At 39.6% G+C, this 26,242-nt stretch overlaps 3 protein-coding genes across 4 annotated transcripts in view; all 3 read right to left on the bottom strand.

Moving 5' to 3' along the window:
- The window catches only part of LOC122881446 (chemokine-like receptor 1), a 33,089-nt gene extending 12,161 nt beyond the window's left edge, over window positions 1–20,928 (bottom strand). The window contains exons 1-2 of one of the 2 annotated variants that reach the window (XR_006379162.1): window positions 20,815–20,928; window positions 18,718–20,068 (exon numbers count right to left, since the gene is read on the bottom strand). Coding sequence is in view for 1 of the 2 variants with exons in the window: in XM_044207692.1 (XP_044063627.1) it covers window positions 18,915–20,057 (1,143 nt within the window). In the remaining variant the exon portion in view is untranslated. Of the gene's footprint in view, window positions 1–16,013; window positions 20,069–20,814 lie in introns of those variants that run through there. The other variant, XM_044207692.1, reaches the window with a different exon arrangement.
- On the bottom strand, window positions 3,979–6,056 carry LOC122881466. The gene is made up of 5 exons (XM_044207719.1): window positions 5,568–6,056; window positions 5,443–5,484; window positions 5,276–5,353; window positions 4,824–5,183; window positions 3,979–4,311 (listed from the first exon to the last, which is right to left on the bottom strand). The coding sequence occupies exons 1-5, from the start codon at window positions 5,581–5,583 to the stop codon at window positions 4,181–4,183; spliced, it is 627 nt and encodes a 208-aa protein (XP_044063654.1). The 5' UTR covers window positions 5,584–6,056; the 3' UTR covers window positions 3,979–4,180.
- On the bottom strand, window positions 8,576–15,047 carry LOC122881450 (chemokine-like receptor 1). Its single transcript, XM_044207699.1, is given in 3 exon segments — window positions 8,576–11,635; window positions 11,637–12,684; window positions 14,954–15,047. Coding segments are annotated over 2 exon segments (1,089 nt in total). The 5' UTR covers window positions 12,674–12,684; window positions 14,954–15,047; the 3' UTR covers window positions 8,576–11,583.
- Window positions 20,929–26,242: the final 5,314 nt, after the last annotated feature.

Genomic DNA, 26,242 nt, shown 5'->3' with positions numbered 1-26,242 from the left:
TGGTTTTAGCCAGACGACTGAGGAAGAGACCTCCGGGGCAGCGAGTAAAAGTGCGTAGGTCAAAAAAGAGAAAATCAGTAGGGAGAAGTAAGTCCAAAGGAAAGCACACTGTTGCGAGCTCCGGAGATATATTTTAGAAGACAAATATGGCGCTTTTACATCACAAATCAGCCGAATGCACTATGGGTGAGCTGGATTTATTTTCAGCACCTATGACGCAACTGTCTATTGATGAAAAGCTCTACACAGAAGTCCTGCCTTTGGCATCCATTACCGACGGAGGTCCTATTGAATTTTTTATCCCCGGAGATGGGGAAAAATACATGGATCTGAATGATACTTTGATTCATCTTCGTGTGAAAATTACCAACGCTGACGGCTCAAACCTACCCGCCGACGCCGCAGTGGGTCTCATCAATTATCCTCTGAACACAATTTTTAACCAATGCGACGTTATTCTGGGGGATAGGTTAATTTCACAATCCAGCGCAACTCACCCTTACAGAGCGATGATAGAGACCCTCCTCAACTATTCAGACGATACGCTGAAAAGTCAGGGCTATTTTACAAAGACACTGCCGGTGCTATGGACTCTATAGTACCAAATAACGGGCCAAACAGGGGATTAAATCAGAGAGCCCGGTTTACCTCAGAATCTAAAGAACTTCACCTACTAGGTCCTCTTCACGCAGACATATTTTTCTGCGAGAGGCTTCTCTTGAACTCTGTGGATTTGAGAATTAAGCTGACCAGAGCTAATGACGCCTTCTGTCTCATGGGCAACGCCGCCAGCACTTTCCGTTTAACAATACTGGGGGCCTCGTTGTTTATCAAGAAAGTCACCGTTTCCCCCGCCGTGCGTTTAGGCCACGTGTCCGCTTTAATGAGGGGCAATGCACTCTACCCATTATCACGCGTGAACGTAAAAACCTACTCCATCCCAGAGAATTCCAGAATATGTAACCAGGAAAACCTCTTCCTGGGGACGATGCCTAAATATCTAGTGATAGCCATGGTGAACCATGAAGCCTTCACAGGAAAAAGAGATCTGTCACCCTTCAATTTTACGTTGAACGTAACGCAACGTTGAATACATGGCTCTGTGTCAGGATGGGAGACAGGTGCCCGCCAAAGCTTTCCAACCTCAATTTAATCAGGGGTTATCTGTCAGAGAGTTTTATAATATGTTTACCGCTATGGGGAGACACTTGAAAGATTTACCTCTAAGCATTGACCGGGAGGAATTTCAGCAGGGCTACTCTTTGTTTGTTTTTAATCTCAACGCCTGCGAAGATGCTGATGCATTGTCGTGCGTTTCCAACGGAAGTTTAAGACTGGAAATGAGATTCAGAGAGCCGCTGCCCCATACTACCACTCTCATCGTTTATGCTTGTTACGAGTCTATTTTGGAGATTCATTCCAAACGACAGGTGCTTGTGGACTATTACTGAGACAATATGAACAATCACCAATTGGACGGATTACTACGTCATTTACTAGGAGATGCTTTTTGCGGAGTGTGGGCCGCTGATCAGTTACCTTTACTGCGTCAGTCCTTTAGATTTCCAGCCTTTTTTATAGTCAACACGCACCCTGCACACGAACCAGGAGAGCACTGGTTGGCCCTCACTCTTGAGGAAGGCAAAAAGGCAGTTTTTGATTCTTTCGGATTCTCCCCGGATTTTTCACATTATCCTAAAAGCATCTTGCAATTTTTAGAAAACCGTTGCGAATCTATTTTATACCACAACAGTCAGCTTCAACACGTTCTGTCTACGGTGTGCGGTCAGCATTGTGTTTATTATTTATGCCACAGAGCCTGCGGTTTATCTTTTGAAAATGTGCTGTCTTTGTATCAAGATGATGTGATGAAGTTTGTCAGAAACACCTTCATGCATGCCGACGCAATGGTCGCACGGCTGAAGGGGTCAACGGCGGTTTCAGAGATGTACTGTTTCCTGAAAAGCATGCAACCCTCAGCGAGAATGTCTACATCATTTTGACAATAGAGGCGAGCCTCTTTCATGAAGTTGAATGTGCCGTGCCGCACCGTTGCATACCAGCTGTAAAAGTCTGTTAGTTGCTCCGTTGTCATGGTTTCAATACCGTAAGCCTGAGGGGGAGGGTACTCGCCTGTATAACTCAAATGGGCCTCTGAGCTGAAACCATGAGGAAAGTACCCCTTTACTTTATCATTGAAACCGAGCGCTTTCGGGAAATTAGCTAAACGCATGGTTAAAAAGGATAGAGAGTCGATGTATCTTTGTTTGTAATCGTTATCGGTGATGCAAATTACTTTTGATCCTTGCATAATCAAAGAGGGCTTTAATCCCTGTTCGACCATGGCTTTGATAAGGAGGTAGCTGTCAAACCCTTTGGCATTGTGGGCTATAAACACCGCATTTTTGTACAAAGGCCGTCTGAAATGCAGTAGAAACTCTTTGGCACAATCTGTACCCTGAGAGCTCCATGTTTTACCATCTAAGGTTCGTGTACACACTAAAAACGGAACGTGAACGCCGTTCTTGTCAACGTATGTTTCAAAATCATAAAACACCACTTTTTCATTGTGTTTTGTTTCAGGGGGTATCGGTTGTATGTAGCACTGATGAACCTCAGTCTCAGAGTCAGAGTTCAATTTCTCGTCGCAAATTTTACATTTCGCAGTCTGACATTTGTGTTGTTTACCGTTACCGTTTATAGCACAGTAGTACAGCCTTGCGCATTTGGTACATTTTTTGTACAAAGCACAAGCGCTGGCATATGTTTGACTTCTCGATCTCTCTGTAGGTTCTTTGTGTTTGGCCAAACACAAAGGCGAGCGACACGTTCTGTTGCATTGGTCACATACAACAGGTTGACACGGCCTCTGTGTACAACCGGGGTCAAAGCATACGGTGCAACAAGCTTCGCAAGTATGGCCTAACACGGTGTTAAAACCTGTAAAGCAGTGCTCACAAACATAAGGCGAACCTAGAAAGGCTTTGAGATTTTTAACCGCATAGTAGTGATTTTGGAAGAGAAACAAAATCAGGGTTTTACTCCGTCTTGGGCTATTTGTCAAGAATTTGCGGAGAGCTCTGTCTTCCTCAGTTCTGTAAAACACTACAATTGTACAGTCCAACGCGGTTTCAAATTTAGGGATGTCGCTAAAGGATACAGCTGTCTGCTCGTCTAACCCTACATCAATTTGAATCTGTCTACCGCGTTCGAGGGCTTCTCTATCGCTGATATCAGGATCTAACAGATGAGCCAGACAGATGGCAAAACATAGTTGATTCTCTCTGTTGTGGACAATGTACAGAAAACGTCTTTTTTTTTTAATGATTTCACTGTCTAGCATTTTCCCAAGAACTCGTTTCCCCCCACCCCTAGGGTTCTGGATCACTTCTACAACAAGTTCTAGCTGACCATCGGCCATAACGGCCCAGTTAGACTGCACAACACGGAGTAAGAGCCTTTCAAAGTCGGCTAGGCTGGGGAGCTCGTCATTAGATAAGACGACCGAGACGTTACTAGGGAGATTTTCCCCGCGCAGCTCTAACTGTACTGCATCCCGAGGAGTCACGTATGCTAATGCATTTTGTAGTAACGCATCGGCATGCCGTAGAGCTGTATTGTAAAAAATGCTGTAATCCACTATTCCATCTGCGTTAAGAGGGGTGGAAAGTTTAACAACTGTCTGATTTGATAATTTGCAAATCGGCCGCGCCGCACAACGCGTGGTTGTGGGGAAATATGAGCACCTCCCTGCTGCACGGGAGGACTGGGTATGCTGAGATCGATGTAGTTTGGAGGCGTCTGAGGGTCTGATAAAGTGGGACTTTGTTCGAGTTGGACATTATTTATTCTGATTGTTTCATTTGGTGATGATTCATTCTCTAACTGTTCAAGATTAGCGAGAGCTTGATTTAAAGCAAGGAGAGGATCTACCGGCTGTTCAGAGCTGTTAGATGTAGCGGCTGCGTGCGTTTTCATTCAAATCATTTTCAGTTAAATCGTTTTGAAAACCCGACGCATTCTGGAGATTTTGTGCTACTGAGTCTGTTAAACTCTCTAACAATTCAATAGCTAATAAGGTGTGTTGATCCATGACCTCATACAAATCAAACGCTTTTAAAAACCTTAAATCAGCATCATTGCAATTATACAGATGATAAAAATCACAGTCTGAAACAGTTTACAAATTGTCACTTTGTACACCTATCTTCTGACAGAGGAGCCAAAAGGCTCTAGACATCAGATCCAATTGCTGGTGTGTAGCTCCGCAGCACCGAGGACACCTGGATGGTCTGGACCTGGGTCTGTTTGCTGGTGACAAAAAAGAAAAAGAGAAACAAAAAAGAAAACATTAACTTCATAAATGGGCAGATTTCATAAACACAGCAACCCCTTAAGGTATGTAAACAAACAGCCAGACCATGTGTGTGTGTGTGTGTGTGTGTGTGTGTGTGTGTGAGTGAGAGAGTCACAAACTTGCTGTGAAGCCAAAAGTAAGGACCAAAAACAGCTGTTTAAGAGAGAGTGATGAGAATAACAAAAGCAAAACCCCCAGAATTTATAGCATCTTATTCGTAAATTAAAAAACTCCAAGATAACGCTATAACTCAACCGTCACAGTTAATGGCTTATAACGACACACAGTCAAATATACATGGCCTATTTAATTTCACACATACAAAACCTTCCGTGTATGCTTATGATGTAAAATGAGAGAAAAGGAACGTACATTGCTCCCTTCTGGGTAATTATTACATTTATACGGCATGAATGAATCGTCTCACAATGTACTGTAAAACAATTTAAAAAGCAAATAGACTTACAGCGTGCCGATGGAAATCCTTCGCTGGAAGCCCCGCGGGATCTCGGGTATGGAATCTCAGAACTGGTTCTCCTGCGGTTGCGACCCGATGAGAATCCTGGATCCCTGTCCGCTGGTTGAGGCCTCTCCGCGGTCATCAGCGGTTGATTAGCGGGTGAGACAGACTCCCGGTGAAATGGCGGTTGATCTTCAAAATTCTGACGCGGTATCACATCAGCTGGATCTCTTCCGGTTAACCGGGCAGCCTCTAAAGATTGTATAATGTTTTGACCGTCTGAGGTATGCCCCGTTGCGTCATCCTGTGGCTGTGATGATGGCGATAACCCTTCTTGGAAATATTGGTCCAAATCGCCCCACAGATCTAGCATGAGAAAAAGTTTTTGATAAATATTCTGCGTAAGTTTTAGGTTTTAAAAAAAAAAAAAAAAACTGGTAAAAAATGTAGCAACTCACCGGGTACTGCCTCTGAAAGCACAGATGAGGAGTCAGTATCAGACGAGGTCTCGGATGTTGAGGTATCAGTTGATGAATCTGAAAGATATAATTTATAATCACGGTAGGAAATAAAAGTGTTTTAGATATTTCAGTATTAAAAATACGTAATGTAGACCTGTACTTACCAGACTCCTCTGCTTGAAGGTTCACCCCTCCGTTTAGAGTCACTGCAAAGAATGAAAAATTCCCTATGTTTCTGCCTAAAGGTTTAAACGCATAAAATTTAGCTTTAAAGATATAGGTAATTTACCGGATGCTTGAGCCATTCTCCGCTGTCAGGTTCAGAAGTCCTATTCTCTCAGATACGGAGACACAACACAGAGACCTCTCCACACACACACTATCCCTGCTAGATCGGAAATAGCTGGTTATATACCTTGTGCTCCTCCAGGTACACAATACTATGTAAATGCATAAATTTCACACTTCCTCCAATCTTCTTGATCTTCACAGGACGCTGCATTCCATTCTCCAAGTTTTTAATATCCACAGTCACTAGGTACCCCATATCTTTATAAGTTCCTGTGTGTGTGAAAACAATGCAATGACCAAACAGTCTATATCGGCAGGATGCCGGTTCCGGTCTGCCAACACTCATATGCATACATTCCCATTTCTAGCTAAATTACCCCTAATTAACTGCAGATGCGGGGTGACAGCTACAGGGTGCCGACTCCGGCCTGTCAACACATAACCTCTTGATCTTCTCTGATTCCCGTGTGTGTGTGTGTGTGTGTGTGTGTGTGTGTGTGTGTGTGTGTGTGTGTGTTTGATGCAGAGATTAGCCTCTGAGATTTAACATTTAATTTACTTTCTTGTCATTTGAGATGTTTATTATCCAGAGCTCCAACACGGGGCTTCACACAGAAACATACAAATGTACTTTGACATTTGACATCAGGATCGGTGTTAAAGACACTTATTGTAATTTCCTATTATGATATTGTGAAACTTTAAAGTATAATCTTTTTTAAATATGTCTTAAAAGACCATAAAAGAGACATTTCTTGATCTGTCTTCATACAAAGGGCCTTCTGAAAGAGCAGGAAACATTGATCCTTTTAGGGACACAGGATGTATAGATGTTTGAGAAATGCCTTAGACAGCTGTATGGTCAGAAAGAGCCACTTATTGTAATTTCCTATTATGATATTGTGAAACTTTAAAGTATAATCTTTTTTAAATATACCTTAAGATCATAAAAGAGACATTTCTTGATCTGTCTTCGTACAAAGGGCCTTCAACATTGATCCTTTTAGGGACACAGGATGTATAGATGATTGAGAATTGCCTTAGGCAGCTGTGTGGTTTTCTTTACTCTGTGTGTGTGTGTGTGTGTGTGTGAGGAGATTCACATGCCGATTTCAAACTGTCTTTAGGGTGATGGTATTACAAAGGAAAATCTGACGCCCTCATTCCTTGATCTTCACACAATCTGCACAGGAGTTGCAAGAGATGCTGCATGTAGACATTCATCAACGGATATCTTTACATTTATTCAGCTTCAAAACTTTAATCATTTATTTTTTATTTCACATTTTCACAGAATCATCGCCTCACGCAAGCTCCTCCTAACCTATTTTCCCATTGGCTAACCCTCCCTTTGGTTCACGCAAACTCCGCCTACCCTCCCACATCTTTCCAATTCATTCACACCTCACTCTGCACCGGACAGACAACAGAGAAGGACGTGTCTTTTAATCAAAGGTCACCATCCATCATCCTTCAATTAAAAAGTGGCAGAAAGTATTGTTTATCTCTCTCTTTCAGGGCTCACCCAAGCCAACCATAACTATAAGCTTTATCAAAGAGGAAAGTCTTAAGCCTACTCTTAAATGTGGAGATGGTGTCTGCCTCCCGAACCCATATTGGGATGTGATTCCACAGGAGAGGAGCTTGATAGCTGAAGGCTCTGGCTCCCATTCTACTTTTGGAGACTCTAGGAACCACAGGTAACCCTGCAACCTGGGAGCACAGTGTTCTAGACGGGTAATAAGGTACTATGAGCTCTTTAAGATACAATGGTGCCAGACCATTAAGAGCTTTGTAGGCGAGGAGAAGGATTTTAAATTCTATTCTGGATTTTAGAGGAAGCCAGTGCAGAGATCGTTGAAGTCAGCTGAAGAGGGTTGACAGGAGCAAAGCAGCCAAAACACACATCAGGCTCTACAGCTGTTTCCAAGGTTCCTGTGTTTGAAGATAAATCGGTACCGGTTGAAGGCAGGACTTGATGAATTTTTTCTCTAATAGTTAAAATTTTATCATTAAAGAAGCTCATGAAGTCATTCCTACTGAGGGCTATAGGAATACATGGCTCAATAGAGTTATGACTTTCTGTCAGCCTGGCTACAGTGCTGAAAAGAAACCTGGGGTTGTTTTTTTTGGTCCTCTATTAATGATGAGTAGTAAGCTGCTTTGGCATTACGGATCCTGTATGTTTTAAGACTATCTTGCCAGACTAAACTGGATTCTTCCAGGTTGTTGGAACGCCGTTTCCTTTCAAGTTTTCATGATGTTTGCTTTAATTTGCGGGTTTGGGGGTTACACCATGGAGCTAACCTTCTTTGTTTTATTATCTTCTTTTTTAGAGAAGCGATAGAATCGAGTGTCGTTCGCAGTGAGTCTTCAGCACTATCAACTAGATGGTCAATTTGGGAGGGGTTGCGATTTGCATAGGACTCCAGTTATATTGAGACATAACATTGAATTAAATACAGATGGGATCACTTCCTTGAATCTAGCCACAGCAATATCAGAAATCTAGAGTAGGAGTTTTTGCCTAATGGCATGTAGTCCAGTAATAGCAGTTCAAAAGTTAGTAAATAATGGTCCGACAAAGAAGGATTCTTTGGAAAGACTATTAAATGATCAATTTCAATGCCATATACCAGAACAAGGTCGAGGGTGTGGTTGAAACAGTGAGTGGCTTCATTGACACTCTGACAAAAGCCAATACTCAAACACATCAAATAGTGCCATAAAGTAAACATACACCATACAGTATAATGTCACTGTATTCCTAATGTTTACCTTTGTATTTTATTTTGTGACCCCCCCATGGAAGAAGGGCACACACTTTTAACAAAACAATTTATCAACTACAGCACAGCATTATGTAATTACAGAGGTTACTTTAAAAGTGGACATTTGGAGCTATGAAGTAACTGAACCCACTTCTACTTTTTGGCATTGACTGAAACATTCCCACAGTTCACTCACAGTTCTAGCTGAATACTCGTTGTACTTTTAGCAGCATAGTATTGGTCCACAAATGTCTTTATTTTAAGATCAAACAACAACTTAAAACTGATAATGACAGAGCATTACAAAATTCTTTGCACAGACCATTAAAATGATGTTGTGAAAGGATACAGAGTGTTTTTTCTTCACGTATAAAGAGTGTACAATTAAAATTTCATTTAAAGTTATCATAAATTTAAATTAATTTCCAAACTATTTCACTAATGAAATGAACAAATTAAACAATATTAATACATATTAATATTAATGGTACATGATGTAAAAGCTACCAAATGATTTGCAGCCATTAATAGTGCAAACAGATTTGTAGCACTGTTTGCACTATTAAAGGCTGCAAATCAGTCAGTGTGCTCCAGTGTGTTTTCTCTTTGAAGTCTGCTGTCCTCGATCAGAGAAGCGAGTAGGGATTTCTGGCACAACTTCACCTACTTCCAAGGTGCATGGAGAAGGGAAAAACTGTGAGGAGGTCAAACGTCCAGCAACACTTGTGGTGTAAAGCACAACTTTATTGTCGGACCCTCGTGGCCTTCCTCAGGATCCTCATAAAGCACATTACAAAGATGATTAAATGACATTAAACTCCTTGTTCTGAGAAGCACCTGATATGTCAAACAGCTCTCTCTACTGGCCAAGTCTATAATAATAACAATAAAGAGTAACTATAAAAAGTTCATCCTGTAATTGGCTTCTTGTTAATCATGATAAATAACTAGCAGGTGTTACATCAGATTAGTTGTGCATGTGATAGATACCTACACATATCTCTCTTTCTGTATAAATACTAGAGAAAGAGAGACTGCTCAGTGTTTTGTGAAGTTATGTGGTGATTATGAGATGTACATTCTGAGTGGAAAAACAATCAAGTCCGAATAATATTTTAATAATGGTAACAAGAAGAATCACAATAACAGTTATCATCATTATCGGCATTTATAAACCCTTAGTAGAGTTGGCCACTAGGGCTGAAAAACAACAACAAAAAACAATCAAATCACCATTGACATTGTTTTCATTCCCCTACTCTCTTTTCCCACACTTCCTGTCTCTCTCCATTATCACTTTCAAATAAAAGCATAAAATGACAAAAAAAAATCATTTTAAAAAAACAAAACAAACAACTAACAATGATGAAAGGTCCAACTAAACTAAGTATGCAATGCAGCTGCTACTGCAAGCATAATAATGTCAAAGTTACTATAATATTTATTTATTAGGCTTACATTAGCCTTTCCCTGTGCTGACTAACAAATGTAAACAAGTTGTTTATCAAAGCATGCAGTGGACATGTAGCAGTCAAAAGTCACATGGCAGGCGGCATGAGAAATAAACATTTCAGGGTGATTTATTTAATAAACATTACTATACAGACAAAATGAGCTATACTAAACCTAGCACTTGACACATAATTTTCACTTTGTATGTACCCAAAGATGGCCTGTGTGGTCCTTGTCATGTGCCAAATTTTGTCAAGTGCACACATAACGTGATCAGCGGCTGGGTTGGGAAACTAACTTGCTATAAGCCTGTTAGTACAGCGGCTCAGCGACACTATTTCACACTGTATATTCTACATTCAGTTAAATCTCTTCTATACATTAGTTTACAGCCTACTATATTCTATGGCAAGTAAGGCACAATGTGGCAAAATCTATTACTATGTTATTAGTTGATGTGCCAGCCTTTTAATTGTCAATACAGTCGACAATTATGGCATATAAACAACTTGTTTTGTTGCTTGTTTTCTTTGCTGTAACGTACAGGCACAGATATACTATCAACATCTGGAGTGTACAGTATGTGACAGAGGGAAAACACACAGTTCCCTTTGTCAAACAAATCTAATGTTTTTGTTGCTTGTTTTGTGCACATAAACTAATGTAATACCTATTTTGAAATTATGACTGATTTCTCTTGTCAAAAAGATGGCACCCACATATCACATATCCACCAGGTCTAGTATGGTACAGACTGAATGCACTGCTGTGAGTCAAAGAGCATAGAGAAGAAGTACCATTGTCACTCCGAAGATAAATGTAGCCACTTGCTCTACAGGTTATTCAATGTGGGCAAATTTGTTTGCTTGGTTGGATTTTATGTGTGTGTTATGTTTTACTTTTTCTGATTTCTTTCTTTTTTCCCCTTGGATAGCACTTTGTTTCTCTGGTTCGGAGGAGGGCTATATAAATACACTTTTCAACAAAAAAACATTTCATCTTTCCATCGTTTCAAAATGCTTTATCCCACAAATGCATCACAAATGGATCTACAACTTATTGTACAATATTACCACCTATCCGATCTACCATATTGAAAGTAACAAAGCAACAAAAGCGGATATCTTGTATCTGTTATTTTAATAATAGAAAATTATGATAGCAATAAAAATTACAATAACAATCATTGTATGGCCTAAAAACAACTGGGACTTTGTGTTTTCCTTGCTGTCACATACAGGCAAGAGAATGGTAATCAAAATCTGTTGTTTATCTGACAGATGGAAACTGATGTAATACCTATTTTTAAATGACTGCTGGGTTCTTATTTGTCCAGGAAATGTCATTTTACAATAGCCTTTAACTCTAAAATGGTGCAGAGTGAATGCACTGCTGTGAGTCAAAGAGCAGCCAACAACAGGACTGCGTAGATCTCATGTAGCCATTTGCTTTGTATGATTAAAAACATTCCACTACTACCTTGTTCAACAAAGGTTTAGCCCACAAAAGGCATCGCAACTTATTATACAATATTACCATCAGATTGAAAATTCTGTAGGTGTAGTTAAAAGGCAATACTCTTTGATCAGTTAGCCAACCAAACAGTAAAACTCACTTAAAAGAAACTACATTTGGTTGAAATGATTCAATCTGGCATAATGTTTAAAGCTCACCTTGTTGTCATTGTATAAAGACAACAAAAGCAAAAAAAGTAATTTGGTATATACATTTGTGTCAAAATGATTTACTATGTACAGTTACACTATTTGTTTCTTCATGTCATGGGCAGCCTTATACCTCAGTATTAAGACTTGACTTCTCTTTGCTGTCCACTGACTTTGTCAGTGTGAGAGCGAGAAACCTCCTCCTGGAAGGCATTCTCCAATACATTCAGGATGGATTTGCGGACGTTATCCTTGAAATCTTGTCCCATGAACACATACAGCAGTGGGTTCAAGCAACTGTTGAGAAAGGCCAGGCTGGTGGTTATAGGGATCCCGATAGTGGTGACATAGTCTAATGTTTCACTTCGATTAGTAGCGATGTCATTCACCATCTCAATTAGAGCCATGATGTGAAAGGGAGCCCAGCACAGGAAAAAAGCGATGATAACAGCAGCGATGATCTTAAAGGCGCGATTTGACTGGCTGGCCAGGGTGCGGTTTCTTCTGAGACGATGGATTATAACAGCATAACAGGAGACAATGACAGTGAAGGGGACAACAAATCCCAGGAGGAAGCGGGTGATGGTCACGGCCTGATGACGAAACTGTCCCAGCTGACGCACAGACAGGTTTTCACAATCACCAGAAAGGGTGAAGTTGTTGAAGCAGTTGATGATGTCGTCATTGTTATGTGATGACCCAGTGTCCCTGAAGACAAAGTATGGAGTGCTGAGAATCAGAGCCAGTACCCAAACACCCAGACTCACACAGGACGCCTTGCGTACACTTCGGTGGTTCTGGGCCCAGACGGGCCACACCACAGAAACACATCTGTCCACACTGATCACCATCAGAATGTAGACACTTGCAAAGATGTTCAGGGAGGTTAATGTGCTGTTCAGTTTGCACATGAACTTGCCAAAAGGCCAGTGGAAATCCAAAGCCAGGTACGTCACACTCAGGGGCAGGAATGCTGTGAAGAGGAAGTCGGCCACAGCAAGGTTGAGGAACCAAACTGTGTTAACTGTTTTCTTCATCTTGAACCCGGTCACCCAGATAACCACTCCATTCCCAAGCACACCGAGAACAAAGGCCAGGCAGTAAACAATCAGAGACATTGTGTAGAGAGACTTTCTCAGCTCAGCATGCTGGTCAACAGACTTAGATACATCTGTTGTATTGCTGTGACAGGAAGAAGTAGATTTCATCTCCATCATTGGCTTTTGACCTGCAATGGCAAAATAGTGAAACAATATGAACTTTTTTCCTTTTTTTTATTTTACCTACAGTGGTGTGAAAAAGTGTTTGCCCCCTTCCTGATTTCTTATTTTTTTGCATGTTTGTCACACTTAAATGTTTCAGATCATCAAACAAATTTAAATATTAGTCAAAAATAACTCAAGTAAACACAAAATGCAGTTCATAAATGAAGGTTGTTATTATTAAGGGAAAACAAAATCCAAACCTACATGGCCCTGTGTGAAAAAGTGATTGCACCCTAAACCTAATAACTGGTTGGGCCACCCTTAGCAGCAACAACTGCGATCAAGCGTTTGCGATAACTTGCAATGAGTCTTTTACAGCGCTGTGGAGGAATTTTTGCCCAGTCATCTTTGCAGAATTGTTGTAATTCAGCCACATTGGAGGGTTTTCAAGCATGAACTGCCTTTTTAAGGTCACGCCACAGCATCTCAATAGGATTCAGGTCAGGACTTTGACTAGGCCACTCCAAAGTCTTCATTTTGTTCTTCTTCAGCCATTCAGAGGTGGACTTGCTGGTGTGCACTGCAAGACGTGATTATTTCCTGGTTAAAAGCTTACAAAAAAACAGTGGAAGCCACAGAAAAAGTAATGAGGTGCCAATTCCGAAAATCCACTTGTATAGGCCGAATGTTGTACTGAACTTAACTCAACAGTTTTAACCAGCCACCAGCTGAACTTATACTGAAATGAAGACCATCAGAATCAGTGCTGAAAGTTTTGATGTCATGAACAGTGAGGTGTTAACTTAGAAAAAAGTGAATGAACTATGACGAATCTTTGAAATTAACTGAACAAAACGAACGAGCAGTGAAGTGATTAGAAAATTCCACCTCTAGAAATTAAAACCAAATTCATGCTGATCGCGCGTGATGCGCGGATCGGCTCTGTATTGATGTCTGAGTGTTTTCCCTTTACGATTTACTTTAATGATTAGAGAGGCTGCTGTCTGTCATTTTAAACGTTTCCATGAGCGCAGTAATGTTACAGCAAACATCGTGGGACATTTAAGCAGCAACATTTAAACTCTAGTTATAAACTTCTGAAATATATTTTTAGACAGCTCTGATGGAGCTCAGGATTTATCAGGAGGACGGCTGCTTTACGCCGAACAAACCTTTTTGGTGTGTAGAAGAACACAGAACATTAATTAACATTAGATACTGATCGATCCCGTCGGCTTGTCAGGAGATGTAAATAATCATTGAAGTTATGCTGCTGGACCTCGTGCGTAAATGTGCACAGTGTCTCTCTTAATGGGGAGAGGCTTCATCCGATTTCTCCCACCCAAAACCCATCAGCTATTAATCGCAATGTTCATTTTTACCGGATATAACTGTGATCGGCGCACCACTATCAATGCGCAGGACCGCTATCCCCAAGTCAGCAGGGCAGCAGGTGTTAGCATCTTTATGCGCTTAAGTGCTCACCTGCGCCAGAGGCTCAACGTCTGGGCTGGCCCTCGTCTGAAGCGATGAGATTCAGAGACTAAATTAGTAGTGAGTTTCAGTGTTTGCCAGTAGTACACTGCCCAAAAAAAATCAGAATTTTGTTGAAGGTTAATTTTGTTTCAGTGACAAGTTTCTAGTCTCTTAATAGCGCCGCCAATGACTGGTAGCCTACTTATTTATCTACAAAGCCCTTGTTGAGAAATTGTCATTTTATATTTCATCCTTGCTGCTTTGGCTCTCTGGCCCATACTGAACCAGCTCCAGTGATTGGTTGATGCTCCAGGAGCCCCGAACCAAAACCAGGTCTAGTAAAATCTGCCTTTGCTGTTAGTGCTGCGGTCTCATAGAGCAATTCCCCTATAATGTAACTTTAAGACCATTCTTAATAACCGTCTGTCCGTTCAGTCTTATCTATTGACTTGTTATTTTGCTTCTATATTATTCTACCAAACTGTTAACAGGACGCTGTTGCCATCACATTAGACGCACGCATAAAAGGAGAACACAATTTGATGACCAAAAGTTTGAGTAAAGTTATCAGTTTGAAAGTAACAGTACTGTGTTTTCGTTTTAAAAATAATTACTGACACAGAAAAGCAGCAACCTCTCTTGAAATAAAGCGGATTATCTTATTTTATTAATTTAAATGAATTGCGTTATTATTAAAATCCAGAATAAGAGCTCTCTGAATCTCCAATCAGACGATTTTATTGTCATATTTCTTTTAAACAGCCTCGTTGGATTAATCTCGCGCAAAAATATCAAATTCTAAGCATAACAACGTACCTTTCTCAAAGCTCTCCAGTCGGCTGATGATGAATCCGTAGCAGAAGTACTCAAACTGACAGATCAATATAGGCTGATTGATGGGTAGTAATGTGACGTCAAGCCCACGTCGAGGCGGAGCCACAGGCAGCACGCACAATTTCTTTTTCTAAACTTTTAAATCTCTTGTACACACTTACACTTACACTGTTCGGGCACTGTAATAAACAGTTTTCATATTTTCTAAAGCAAACGTGTCTTCATATGTACACATATCTACATAGGCGATCAACAAATGTATATAGGCCTATAAACAGTACACACACACACAAGCACACACACACACATACACAGAGGCCTATATATATATATATATATATATATATATATATATATATATATATATATATATATATATGTGTGTGTGTGTGTGTATATATATATATGATATAGCCAAACAATTTTATAAAATAGCATTCAACTCCCTGCTTGCCACTGTATATTCATTCATGTAAGCAAAAGAGATCTGAAGTGAGAATATATCTTTTTCTGGCATATTATTTTAATTAATATTAGTATTAGGGCAATTGCACATGTCTAGGTTATCTATAGTATGTGCCTTCCTGTCGGCATCCTGTTTTGGACTCTCAATCAGTTTTCATCTGAAATTTTGAAATACACTTGTACCATTGCAGTTGGCCATTACTCATAAGTTAAGAAACAAGTCTGAGCAAGCAGAAAATGGTTCCCCAAACAGCACTGGCACCACTTTATTTTCACTCAAACACATCAAATAGTGCCATAAAGTAGACATACACCATACAGTATAATGTCACTGTATTCCTAATGTTTACCTTTGTATTTTATTTTGTGACCCCCCATGGAAGACGGGCACACACTTTTAACAAAACAATTTATCAACTACAGCACAGCATTATGTAATTACAGAGGTTACTTAAAAAGTGGACATTTGGAGCTATGAAGTAACTGAACCCACTTCTACTTTTTGGCATTGACTGAAACATTCCCACAGTTCTCTCACAGTTCCAGCTGAATACTCGTTGTACTTTTAGCAGCACAGTATTGGTCCACAAATGTCTTTATTTTAAGATCAAACAACAACTTAAAACTGATAATGACAGAGCATTACAAAATTCTTTGCACAGACCATTAAAATGATGTTGTGAAAGGATACAGAGGGCTCTAAATGTTTTCATGTGTTTTTTCTTCACGTATAAAGAGTGTACAATTAGAATTTCATTTAAAGTTATCATAAATTTAAATTCATTTCCAAACTATTTCACTAATGAAATGAACAAATTAAACAATATTAATATATATTAATATTAATGGTACATGATGTAAAAGCTACCAAATGATTTGCAGCCATTAATAAAGCAAACAGATTTGTAGCACTGTTTGCACTATTAAAGGCTGCAAATCAGTCAGTGTGCTCCAGTGTGTTTTCTCTTTGAAGTTTGCTGTTGCTGTCGGACCCTCGTGGCCTTCCTCAGGATCATCATAAAGCACATTACAAAGATGATTAAATGACATTAAACTCCTTGTTCTGAGAAGCACCTGATATGTCAAACAGCTCTCTCTACTGGCCAAGTCCATAATAATAACAATAAAGAGTATAAAACGTTCATCCTGTAATTGGCTTCTTGTTAATCATGATAAATAAGTAGTAGGTGTTACATCAGATTAGTTGTGCATGTGATAGATACCTACACATATCTCTCTTTCTGTATAAATACTAGAGAAAGAGTGACTGCTCAGTGTTTTGTGAAGTTATGTGGTGATTATGAGATGTACATTCTGAGTGGAAAAACAATCAAGTCCGAATAATATTTTAATAATGGTAACAAGAAGAATCACAATAACAGTTATCATCATTATCGACATTTATAAACCCTTAGTAGAGTTGGCCACTAGGGCTGAAAAACAACAACAAAAAACAATCAAATCATCACTGACATTGTTTACATTAGAATAAGGCTTTTATAGAGAGGTTCATGTTATATCACAATATGCCACATATACCAAAGCCATACAGTACATAGAATAAGTGTGCCATTCCATTCTTTCAATTGGATTAGTTGATCGGCAAAAATTGATAACCGGTTGATCTTTTTCTTATCTTATTTTTTTGTGATACAATGCCAAAGATTCACTGGTTCTAGCTTCTAAAATGTGAATATTTGGTTGTTTTTCTTCTTCTTCTTTAATATCAAACTGGATATGTTTGTTTTTGTTTTGCTGTTGGTTGGACAAAACAAAAACAATGAAAGTAATCTTTTGTTGCAGCTCATTAATGTTCTCAGATTATGGGTATAGCCGAGTGGTTAGGTGCATATGCGCTGAGCAGTGAGTCCCTGCTTCGATTCCCGGCCGGTCTGTTTGCTGCATGTCATTCCCCTACTCTCTTTTCCCACACTTCCTGTCTCTCTCGACTATCACTTTCAAATAAAGGCATAAAATGCCAAAAAATAATCTTAAAACAAAACAAACAACTAACAATGATGAAAGGTCCAACTAAACTAAGTATGCAATGCAGCTGCTACTGTAAGCATAATAATCTCATAGTTACTATAATATTTATTTATTAGGCTTACATTAGCCTTTCCCTGTAGCTGAATAACAAACGTAAACAAGTTGTTTATCAAAGCATGCAGTGGACATGTAGCAGTCAAAAGTCACATGGCAGGTGGAATGAGAAATAAACATTTCAGGGTGATTTATTTAATAAACATTACTATACAGACGAAATGAGCTATACTAAACCTAGCACTTGACACATAATTTTCACTTTGTATGTACCCAAAGATGGCCTGTGTGGTCCCTGTCATGTGCCAAATTTTGTCAAGTGCACACATAACGTGATCAGCGGCTGGGTTGAGTTGGGTGTGAGGGAGGAAGTTGGGAAACTAACTTGCAATAAGCCTGTTAGTACAGCGACTCAGCGACACTATTTCACACTGTATATTCTACATTCAGTTAAATCTCTTCTATACATTAGTTTACAGCCTACTATATTCTATGGCAAGTAAGGCACAATGTGGCAAAATCTATTACTATGTTATTAGTTGATGTGCCAGCCTTTTAATTGTCAATACAGTCGACAATTATGGCCTATAAACAACTTGTTTTGTTGTTTGTTTTCTTTGCTGTAACGTACAGGCACAGATATACTATCAACATCTGGAGTGTACAGTATGTGACAGAGGGAAAACACACAGTTCCCTTTGTCAAACAAATCTAATGTTTTTGTTGCTTGTTTTGTGCACATATTCAACCATAAACTAATGTAATACCTATTTTGAAATTATGACTGGTTTCTCTTGTCAAAAAGATGGCACCCACATATCACATATCCACCAGGTCTAGTATGGTACAGACTGAATGCACTGCTGTGAGTCAAAGAGCATAGAGAAGAAGTACCATTGTTACTCCGAAGATAAATGTAGCCACTTGCTCTACAGGTTATTCAATGTGGGTAAATTTGTCTGCATGTTTGGAATTTATGTGTGTGTTATGTTATACTTTTTCTGATTTCTTTCTTTTTTCCCCTTAGATAGCACTTTGTTTCTCTGGTTCGGAGGAGGGCTATATAAATACACTTTTCAACAAAAAAAACATTTCATCTTTCCATCGTTTCAAAATGATTTATCCCACAAATGCATTACAAATGGATCTACAACTTATTGTACAATATTACCATCTATTCGATCTACCATATTGAAAGTATTGTAGGTGAAGTTAAGAGGCAGAACTCTTTTCAAGACCTGATCAATTAGCCAATCATAAAACTCATATCAATCAAAGTGTAACAGGTGAATTGTTTCGACCTGAGATAACGTATACAGATCACTCTGAGGGTCCTTGATTAAAAAAACAACAAAGCTCACAAAAAAGTTTGTTATATACAGTTACATTTTCTATGTATAGTTACAGTATTTGTTTCTTCATGTCATGGATAGCCTTATACCTCGGCATCAGAAACAGACTTTTCTTTGCTCCGACTGGTGACCATTGAGTTTGTGTAAGTATAAGAGCGAGAAACCTCCTCCTGGAAGGCATTCTCCAATACATTCAGGATGGATTTGCGGACTTTATCCTTGAAATCTTGGCCCATGAACACATACAGCAGTGGGTTCAAGCAACTGTTGAGAAAGGCCAGGCTGGTGGTTATAGGGATCCCGATAGTGGTGACATGATCTAATGTTTCACTTGCATGAGTAGCCATGTGATTTACCAACTCAATTAGAGCCATGATGTGATAAGGAGCCCAGCACAGGAAAAAAGTGGTGATAACAGCAGCGATGATCTTAAAGGGGCGACTTGACTGGCTGGCCAGGGTGCGGTTTCTTCTGAGACGATGGATTATAACAGCATAACAGGAGACAATGACAGTGAAGGGGACAACAAATCCCAGGAGGAAGCGGGTGATGGTCATGGCCTGATGACGAAACTGTCGTAGCTGATTCACAGACGCCGTTTCATAATCATCAGAAAAAGCGAAGTTGTTGAAGCAGTTGATGATGTCGTCATTGTTATATGATGGCCCAGTGTCCCTGAAGATGAAGTATGGAGTGCTGAGAATCAGAGCCAGTACCCAAACACCCAGACTCACACAGGACGCCTTGCGTACACTTCGGTGGTTCTGGGCCCAGACGGGCCACACCACAGACACACATCTGTCCACACTGATCACCATCAGAATATAAACACTGGCAAACATGTTCAGAAAGCTTATAGTGCTGTTCAGTTTGCACATGAACTTGCCGAAAGGCCAGTGGAAATCCAAAGCTGTGTAGGTCACACTCAGGGGCAGGAATGCTGTGAAGAGGAAGTCGGCCACAGCAAGGTTGAGGAACCAAACTGTGTTAACTGTTTTCTTCATCTTGAACCCGGTCACCCAGATAACCACTCCATTCCCGAGCACACCGAGAACAAAGGCCAGGCAGTAAACAATCAGAGACATGATGTTGAGAGACTGTCTCAGCTCAGCATGCTCATCCTTATAGTCATACTCATCGTCGTCGTCATACAAAGAGTCATTTCTTCCAGTGACATCTGTTGTACTGATGTGATAGAAAGGGGTAGCGGTCATTAGCTCCATCATTGTCTTGAGACCTGCAATAAAAACAAAAATAAATGTTCACCTTTTTATATTTTACCTATAGAGGTCAATAACAGTCCCTAATAGTGAGATGAATGTTTTGCTAAATGATTTTCATTAAAAGTTACGGATATTCAGTCCATTCTTGAAAATGCACTACAAATTTTAGCTTCACTTATGTCAGTTCCGCAAAAAGCCCTACAGAAGATGCTGTTTACATGAATTGTGGGGCAACAGTCCCAACAGTATACTATACTTCACTATATAACCTTGAACCACAGTACAAATTAAGACAAATCTTAATGACACTCTGCACAACTTACTAAACTTTATATGCTAGTTTGAGGCTTAATAATCAGAACTTGAAACTCTATAAGTCTTGCACAACATGGCCATGCAAATTTCCCAATTTTCCCACTGAATTACATTCAAATCAGTACATGTATAAAACGGGAGCAAATAAGCAGAAATTTTGATCAGAGTCTAACTACAGTAAATAAACTATTTTGTATAAAATAAAGTGTTCCCACGCACTGTAGATATATAGGCTCAATTAACAGTTTGAACGTATTTGCGCTGTTAATTGCTCATTAAGACCTTTGTCGACCTCAAAAAGCAGCTAACTCTCTGAAACGAAGCGGAGATGTTTGTCAGAGCATGTTATATAGCCTACATCAGCTACATAAATTGTCTATTTCTTCTTCACGGTTTGGTGTGATACACTGAGCTATGGTTTGTGAGGGTAACAAAGGTACGGTACCTTTCTCAAAGCGCCAGTCCGATGAGGATGCGTCCACTGCAAAGGCAACTCTGGACAAATCTGACTAGTCTGTGGGATATGTGGAGTTCTGATCCCTGACTCCTTACATATGTGACGTAATCGCCCACATCGAGGCGGGACCTCAGGCGGCACGCACTCCCTTCCTTTGAAAACCATTCAACCTCTTGTACTATATACTGTTTGTGCATTGCAGTTCAAGTTTTTTACGTTTTCTAAAACAATATTGGCTTCATGGATAGATGGGTTACATTAATGCATACAGTCTGAAGATGCTATATGTGTATATATTATACAAACATTCAGTTTACCCATGAATGTGTGGACTGACAAAGTGATTTGACTTGTTCAGATGCCACATGATAGAGCATTTGTCCTTTGGGAAACTCCAAACGTGAAAACACCAAGTAACCAAGCAACTTAATGCATAAATTGTGGGTTGTCCAGATGACTACCTGAGAAAGAGTGGAGCTGTGACTTCTCATGTGCACCACTGATCCTGCTGCGTAACGTGTTTTTCTGTGGGTTGAGCTCACTTGTGCTTGAGGTTAAGTGTAAAAGCTCTGTGTTGACTGTGTGAATCGCCATCTGGACGTGCAGGTTACATATTTTTAATGTCCCCTCTCTCCACCCTGCACTGCGTACAGGAAAGTCACAGCAGCATCTGTCGATAATTTAGGGTTGCCTTGCAGTTTTTTAAAATAGCAGGCTACTCCCTGTGTGCCACTGTCCACTTGAAGATGGACACGTAACTGTGTTGCCTCTACAGATTCAAACCTGCAAACAAAATACATCTGGAGTAAGAATTCGGCTTTTTGTGTCACATAATTGGAATTTGGGTTAGTATTCAGCATCCTCTTTTGCACTCTTAATCACATCTATTTTTGAAATTTGGAAATACATATGAAGTGAAATTGCTACATTTGAAATTTTAGAGAAGTATACTTATACATTATGAAACAAGTTGGAAATTTGAGCAAACAAATACAATACAGCAAAGTACTCAGTAAATATACAATGTGGTTTTCTACTTTTGTAGCTTAGTCATGATCTGAATTTACATTAACATATTGCAGGAATTCAAGGTTGTAAAAGGAACTTCTTGGTATAGGATGAGATGTTTTTGGTCACTGGGGAATACTTGTCACTCATTACACTGAACCATGCATTCCTGAAACATCTGACATTTACAGTATATGCCAAAAGGTGCAAAAATGTAGGAATCACTATAGTACGGGACTGCCAAGCAACCGCAGACCTGACTGCAAGCTTAAAACAAAAGATAATTCATATACACACCTTGAAGCAAATCTAAGCTGTAATTCCCAGCAATTTCATTTCATTGTTTGCCTGGCACATTCCTGCTGTTTTTGTACTTGTACTGTACAGATATATCTAGTCAAGTTCTCAAAGTCCTGAAAATTGGAACTGAAATCTATTCCAAAACCTTCCAAAAACATGGACCTACAGAGTAGCCAAATAATTAGAAGAGTTAAAGGGGACCTATTATGCTCATTTCCAGCTCTATATTTTTATTTGGGGATTCCAGTAGAGTAACTCTGTATGATTCACAGTTTAAAAAAAATTCTTATTTATCTTATACTGGACCTTTATGCAGCCCCTCAGTTCATCCTCAATCTGAAACAAGCCGTTTTAGCTCCCGTCTCTTTAAGGACCCCTCCCTAAAAGCGCACTTACTTCTGATTGGCTAACTTCCTGGAAGCCTGCTGAGGGGCAGCGAGCAGCTGTAACCAGTTTTCTTTATACACCCAGTGCTGTGAGCCCGCACCACCGCACCATTGTCTTGCCGGTGTGCTGGACGGCATATGACAGCTACTGTTGCTTAGCTTGGAAAATAGCGATATGGGGCACTGAGTTGGATGAATTTAGGTTGGAAAAACAAAAGTTGCCACCCAAGAGGAGTGTTTCTGAGGGCTGGGCCTCACTGCTTACTGTACAAAAACACAACTTTTATAACTTTATTCACTGATTTTGATGAAACTCTGTCTCAACTCTCTGTGATTTAGAGAGTTTCCTGATGGCTTTAAAGTAGCCGCTAACTGCTGCTAACTTTTATGTTAGCTACCATTAAGGCCTTTTCAGACCAAACTCGAATAATTGGTGTGAAAAAATAGCACATCAACTTAAAAATTCAAACCCATCTATCTCCATAAGCCTATCAACACCGAGTCCGAAACTTCGCCTTTTCTTTTTTTTAGCAGCTGTTTTGATTTCAACGAATTTCAGATGGACGTTAATGTCATAATTTCAATCACACTCATCAAGATGGATATTGATCGGCTGATCCATTTGGTCTCACAGCATAGTGCTCTGTTTGACAAACAACATAAAGATCACAAAGACAACGGACTCAAAGACAACATCTGGAAAAGTATAGCGGTTGAACTGGCTTGTGACAGTGAGTAGCCTTCAAAAGAGGGCTAAACATACTTTGTTGTCAAGGTAACGCTAGCTCCTGTACCAGTCGATGATGCTCTTCGCTCTGGTTTTTCTCCTGTAATAATGGATATACCCAGTGTTTCCTCTTTTTTGAGCCAAAAGATACATTACAAATTTGTCGTCGCTACTGCTGCTGCTTGAAGACTCTATGACAATGACGAATCGATGATTGTGTGCGGATGCAAAGCTTTAATTTTTGGTGGAATGCACAGAACGCGAATATTTGTTTTGGACTTTGAATGCAAAAAATCGTCAGTGGATATTCCACATTTTCGTTTTGTTTTTTCATTTCGTCCCCAGGGTGAAAAGGCCTTGTACTTCGTGGGCGAGCTGTGTCTGGAGCAGATCATGAGCGCCGATAAGATTTATTTATTTTTTAAAAATTATTCTTTATTGACAAAATAATTATACAAACAGTAAAAACATGTTATAATGTTACATGTTATAATGTTACATTGTAACATTATACATATGACAGGAAATAGGAAAAGCAAAATAGGTCCCCTTTAAAAACTTTATTTTGAACAAATAATAGGGCACACTGAAAAACATCCCTACATGGTATAAGTTCATGAAGTGAATAGTTTTTTGTTGTCTGAATGAATGCTTCAGTCAATGGAATGTGTGATAATGCACACTATCTAATTAATTGAGTAGAAAAAGTTGTAGAAATGCATCACAACAGGAAGAAACAAAAACATAATACAACAATATAATATTAAGAGCAAGATGCAGGCATAGACATGGGGGAGTGTTGGCTGCAGAGGCTAATAATCAGTGTCATGTCTCCAGAGTATAGCCCTACCTACCTAAAAATGTTTAATCTGAGTTTGACATCATGGTTTCCTCCCACATGGTTCCTCTTTACCCATGGTGTTGTTAAATGTTTTGGGGAAAATTACAAAACATGATGAATAGACTGTTTCCTCAACCCACGTAATCTGCATTTCTTCACATTTCATGAGTAAAACCACTGAAAGTGTGTGCAAGATGAATTCTTTTTAAGTTTATGTGGCTCAATTTGACATCCATGAACAGCATCTCGATAAGCAAACTTTACCAACAGGAATTAAACAGATGTTGAAATGCACTTGGCCAAAATCTTTCACAAAGGTTGACAACAGCTGGTTTGTTCCAACTAATATTTAATTAAATATCAACTGGCAATACTTATTTGAATATTGTATAGAGCAAAATTGTTGGCACATAATTTACTGGAAGTTGAATTAAAGAATTTGACACTTACAGTATAAAATCATTATATAAATAATATGTGCTAAATCAAAACTGGCTAAAAACTGTAGCTTTGTCATGAAAATAGGCATAACTGTATTTTTCCTTTTTAATAATAAACATTTGCTGAAAAAGGAGGTAAATACCATACTAAATATCTACATCTGAGGTTATAATATGAACAGTTCAAACAATCAGACAAAGAAGCATCTTAGTGATGGTGGTGGCTTTGATGATCCAAACCACATTGGTTGTTCACATAGTGAAACACAATGAGGCTCAAATTCTTAAACTGATCTGATTCGCACAGTGTGAGCTGCTAGAACCTGCCCAACCCTAAAACTGAATCCCCTGCTAATGTACACACACCACACAGGAACTATGTCTTGCCAATAGTCCAGATGTGAGGGGGAGGAAGGAAGGAAAGAGAGAGGGGGAAGAGAGAAAGTGAAAGAGTGAGAGACACTACATATCTGTGTATGTGTCTGTGTACACGCTCTCAGTCCTTGCACGAGTCCAGAGCAACACCCTTGAGTGTGTAGGAGGACTCATGTTTGTCCCCCCCCCTTCACTTTTTTTTTTGGATACATAAATATTCAGCATCTGAATTCTTCCCCACTGAGAGATATTTTACATCAGTTCCAAAAACAATTCATTCTATCTACAGGAAACAGTTTAAAATAAGCTGACCTAGTTACCTTCTTCATCACTTGCTTCAAAATTACAGTGAACTGTTCAGCTCCATTTGTAGCACTAAATGACTGTACTGTTTTAGCTAAAGTCTAGACATTATGACTACTTTGTTTAATTTGGTTATGATCCTTTTGAGCAATACACCCTCCACTTTTCATTTCTGTGCGAAAATGTGTTTTCTGAATTTTTTTGCTTAACAGTTTTGTAACAGAACTTAAAGGTAGAGCATTTTGCTGGTGTCTGTAGGGGATATTAATAGCTATCCCAAGGCTATAGTTTGAGGGAAGCCTTCAGAGCCCAGGGCTTGCCAGAGTTCTTGATTTACCAACCAAACGTGCAATTATGTGTGTGCCGCACAAATACCAATTTGGGTGTGTAAAACAACTTGTGGAGGTTTAAAGGGAATTTAGTTTTAGCAGAGGGGGATACACGCAGTTGGAGTTTGGGGTTTTTTCATTCACTAAAACAGCTGGGAGGGTGGGGGAGCAACCTGAAAATCACAACTAAGATGTATGTCTGTGTGTGTCTGTGTGTGTGTGGGACAGTGAAGTACTAATGACATACTCCAGCTCCCACCCGTCACTGTAATACACCCAGTATTTTTCGTCGCTGTTGAATGCAAAACACTTTGAGCTCACAGCGTTTCTAAATCCACAAACTCCTTTTGTGAAACGGTGGTATACTAACTGTTGTGTTGAAACTTCTGGACCCCAGTAACACTGTCATAAAGACACAAAAAGTGGGAATCTGCTGTCTCCTGAAACCTCAAAGGTTTGTTGATCTTGTTGCAATGCTGACTGGAAATCAAACCCTTGTCTCATGGGTGTGGAGAGGTCAGGAATTTTGTTTTTCAAGTCAAAACCAGTGCCAACGGTTTTCGCCCCTATGGCTCTGTGACAGTTTTTTCCATGAAATACACCACACTCAGGGAAAAAAGCTGAACCTCAATAACCTAAACCACTTCCTTACATTCGTCCTACTTTCAACCACAATGACTGGTCCCCCTCAGCAGACCTAAGGGATG

Source organism: Siniperca chuatsi, linkage group LG9, assembly GCF_020085105.1.
Source record: "Siniperca chuatsi isolate FFG_IHB_CAS linkage group LG9, ASM2008510v1, whole genome shotgun sequence".
Taxonomy (NCBI): Eukaryota; Metazoa; Chordata; class Actinopteri; order Centrarchiformes; family Sinipercidae; genus Siniperca; species Siniperca chuatsi.
The sequence above is the reverse complement of the archived record's forward strand: the minus strand, read 5'-3'. Positions and strand labels throughout refer to the sequence as shown.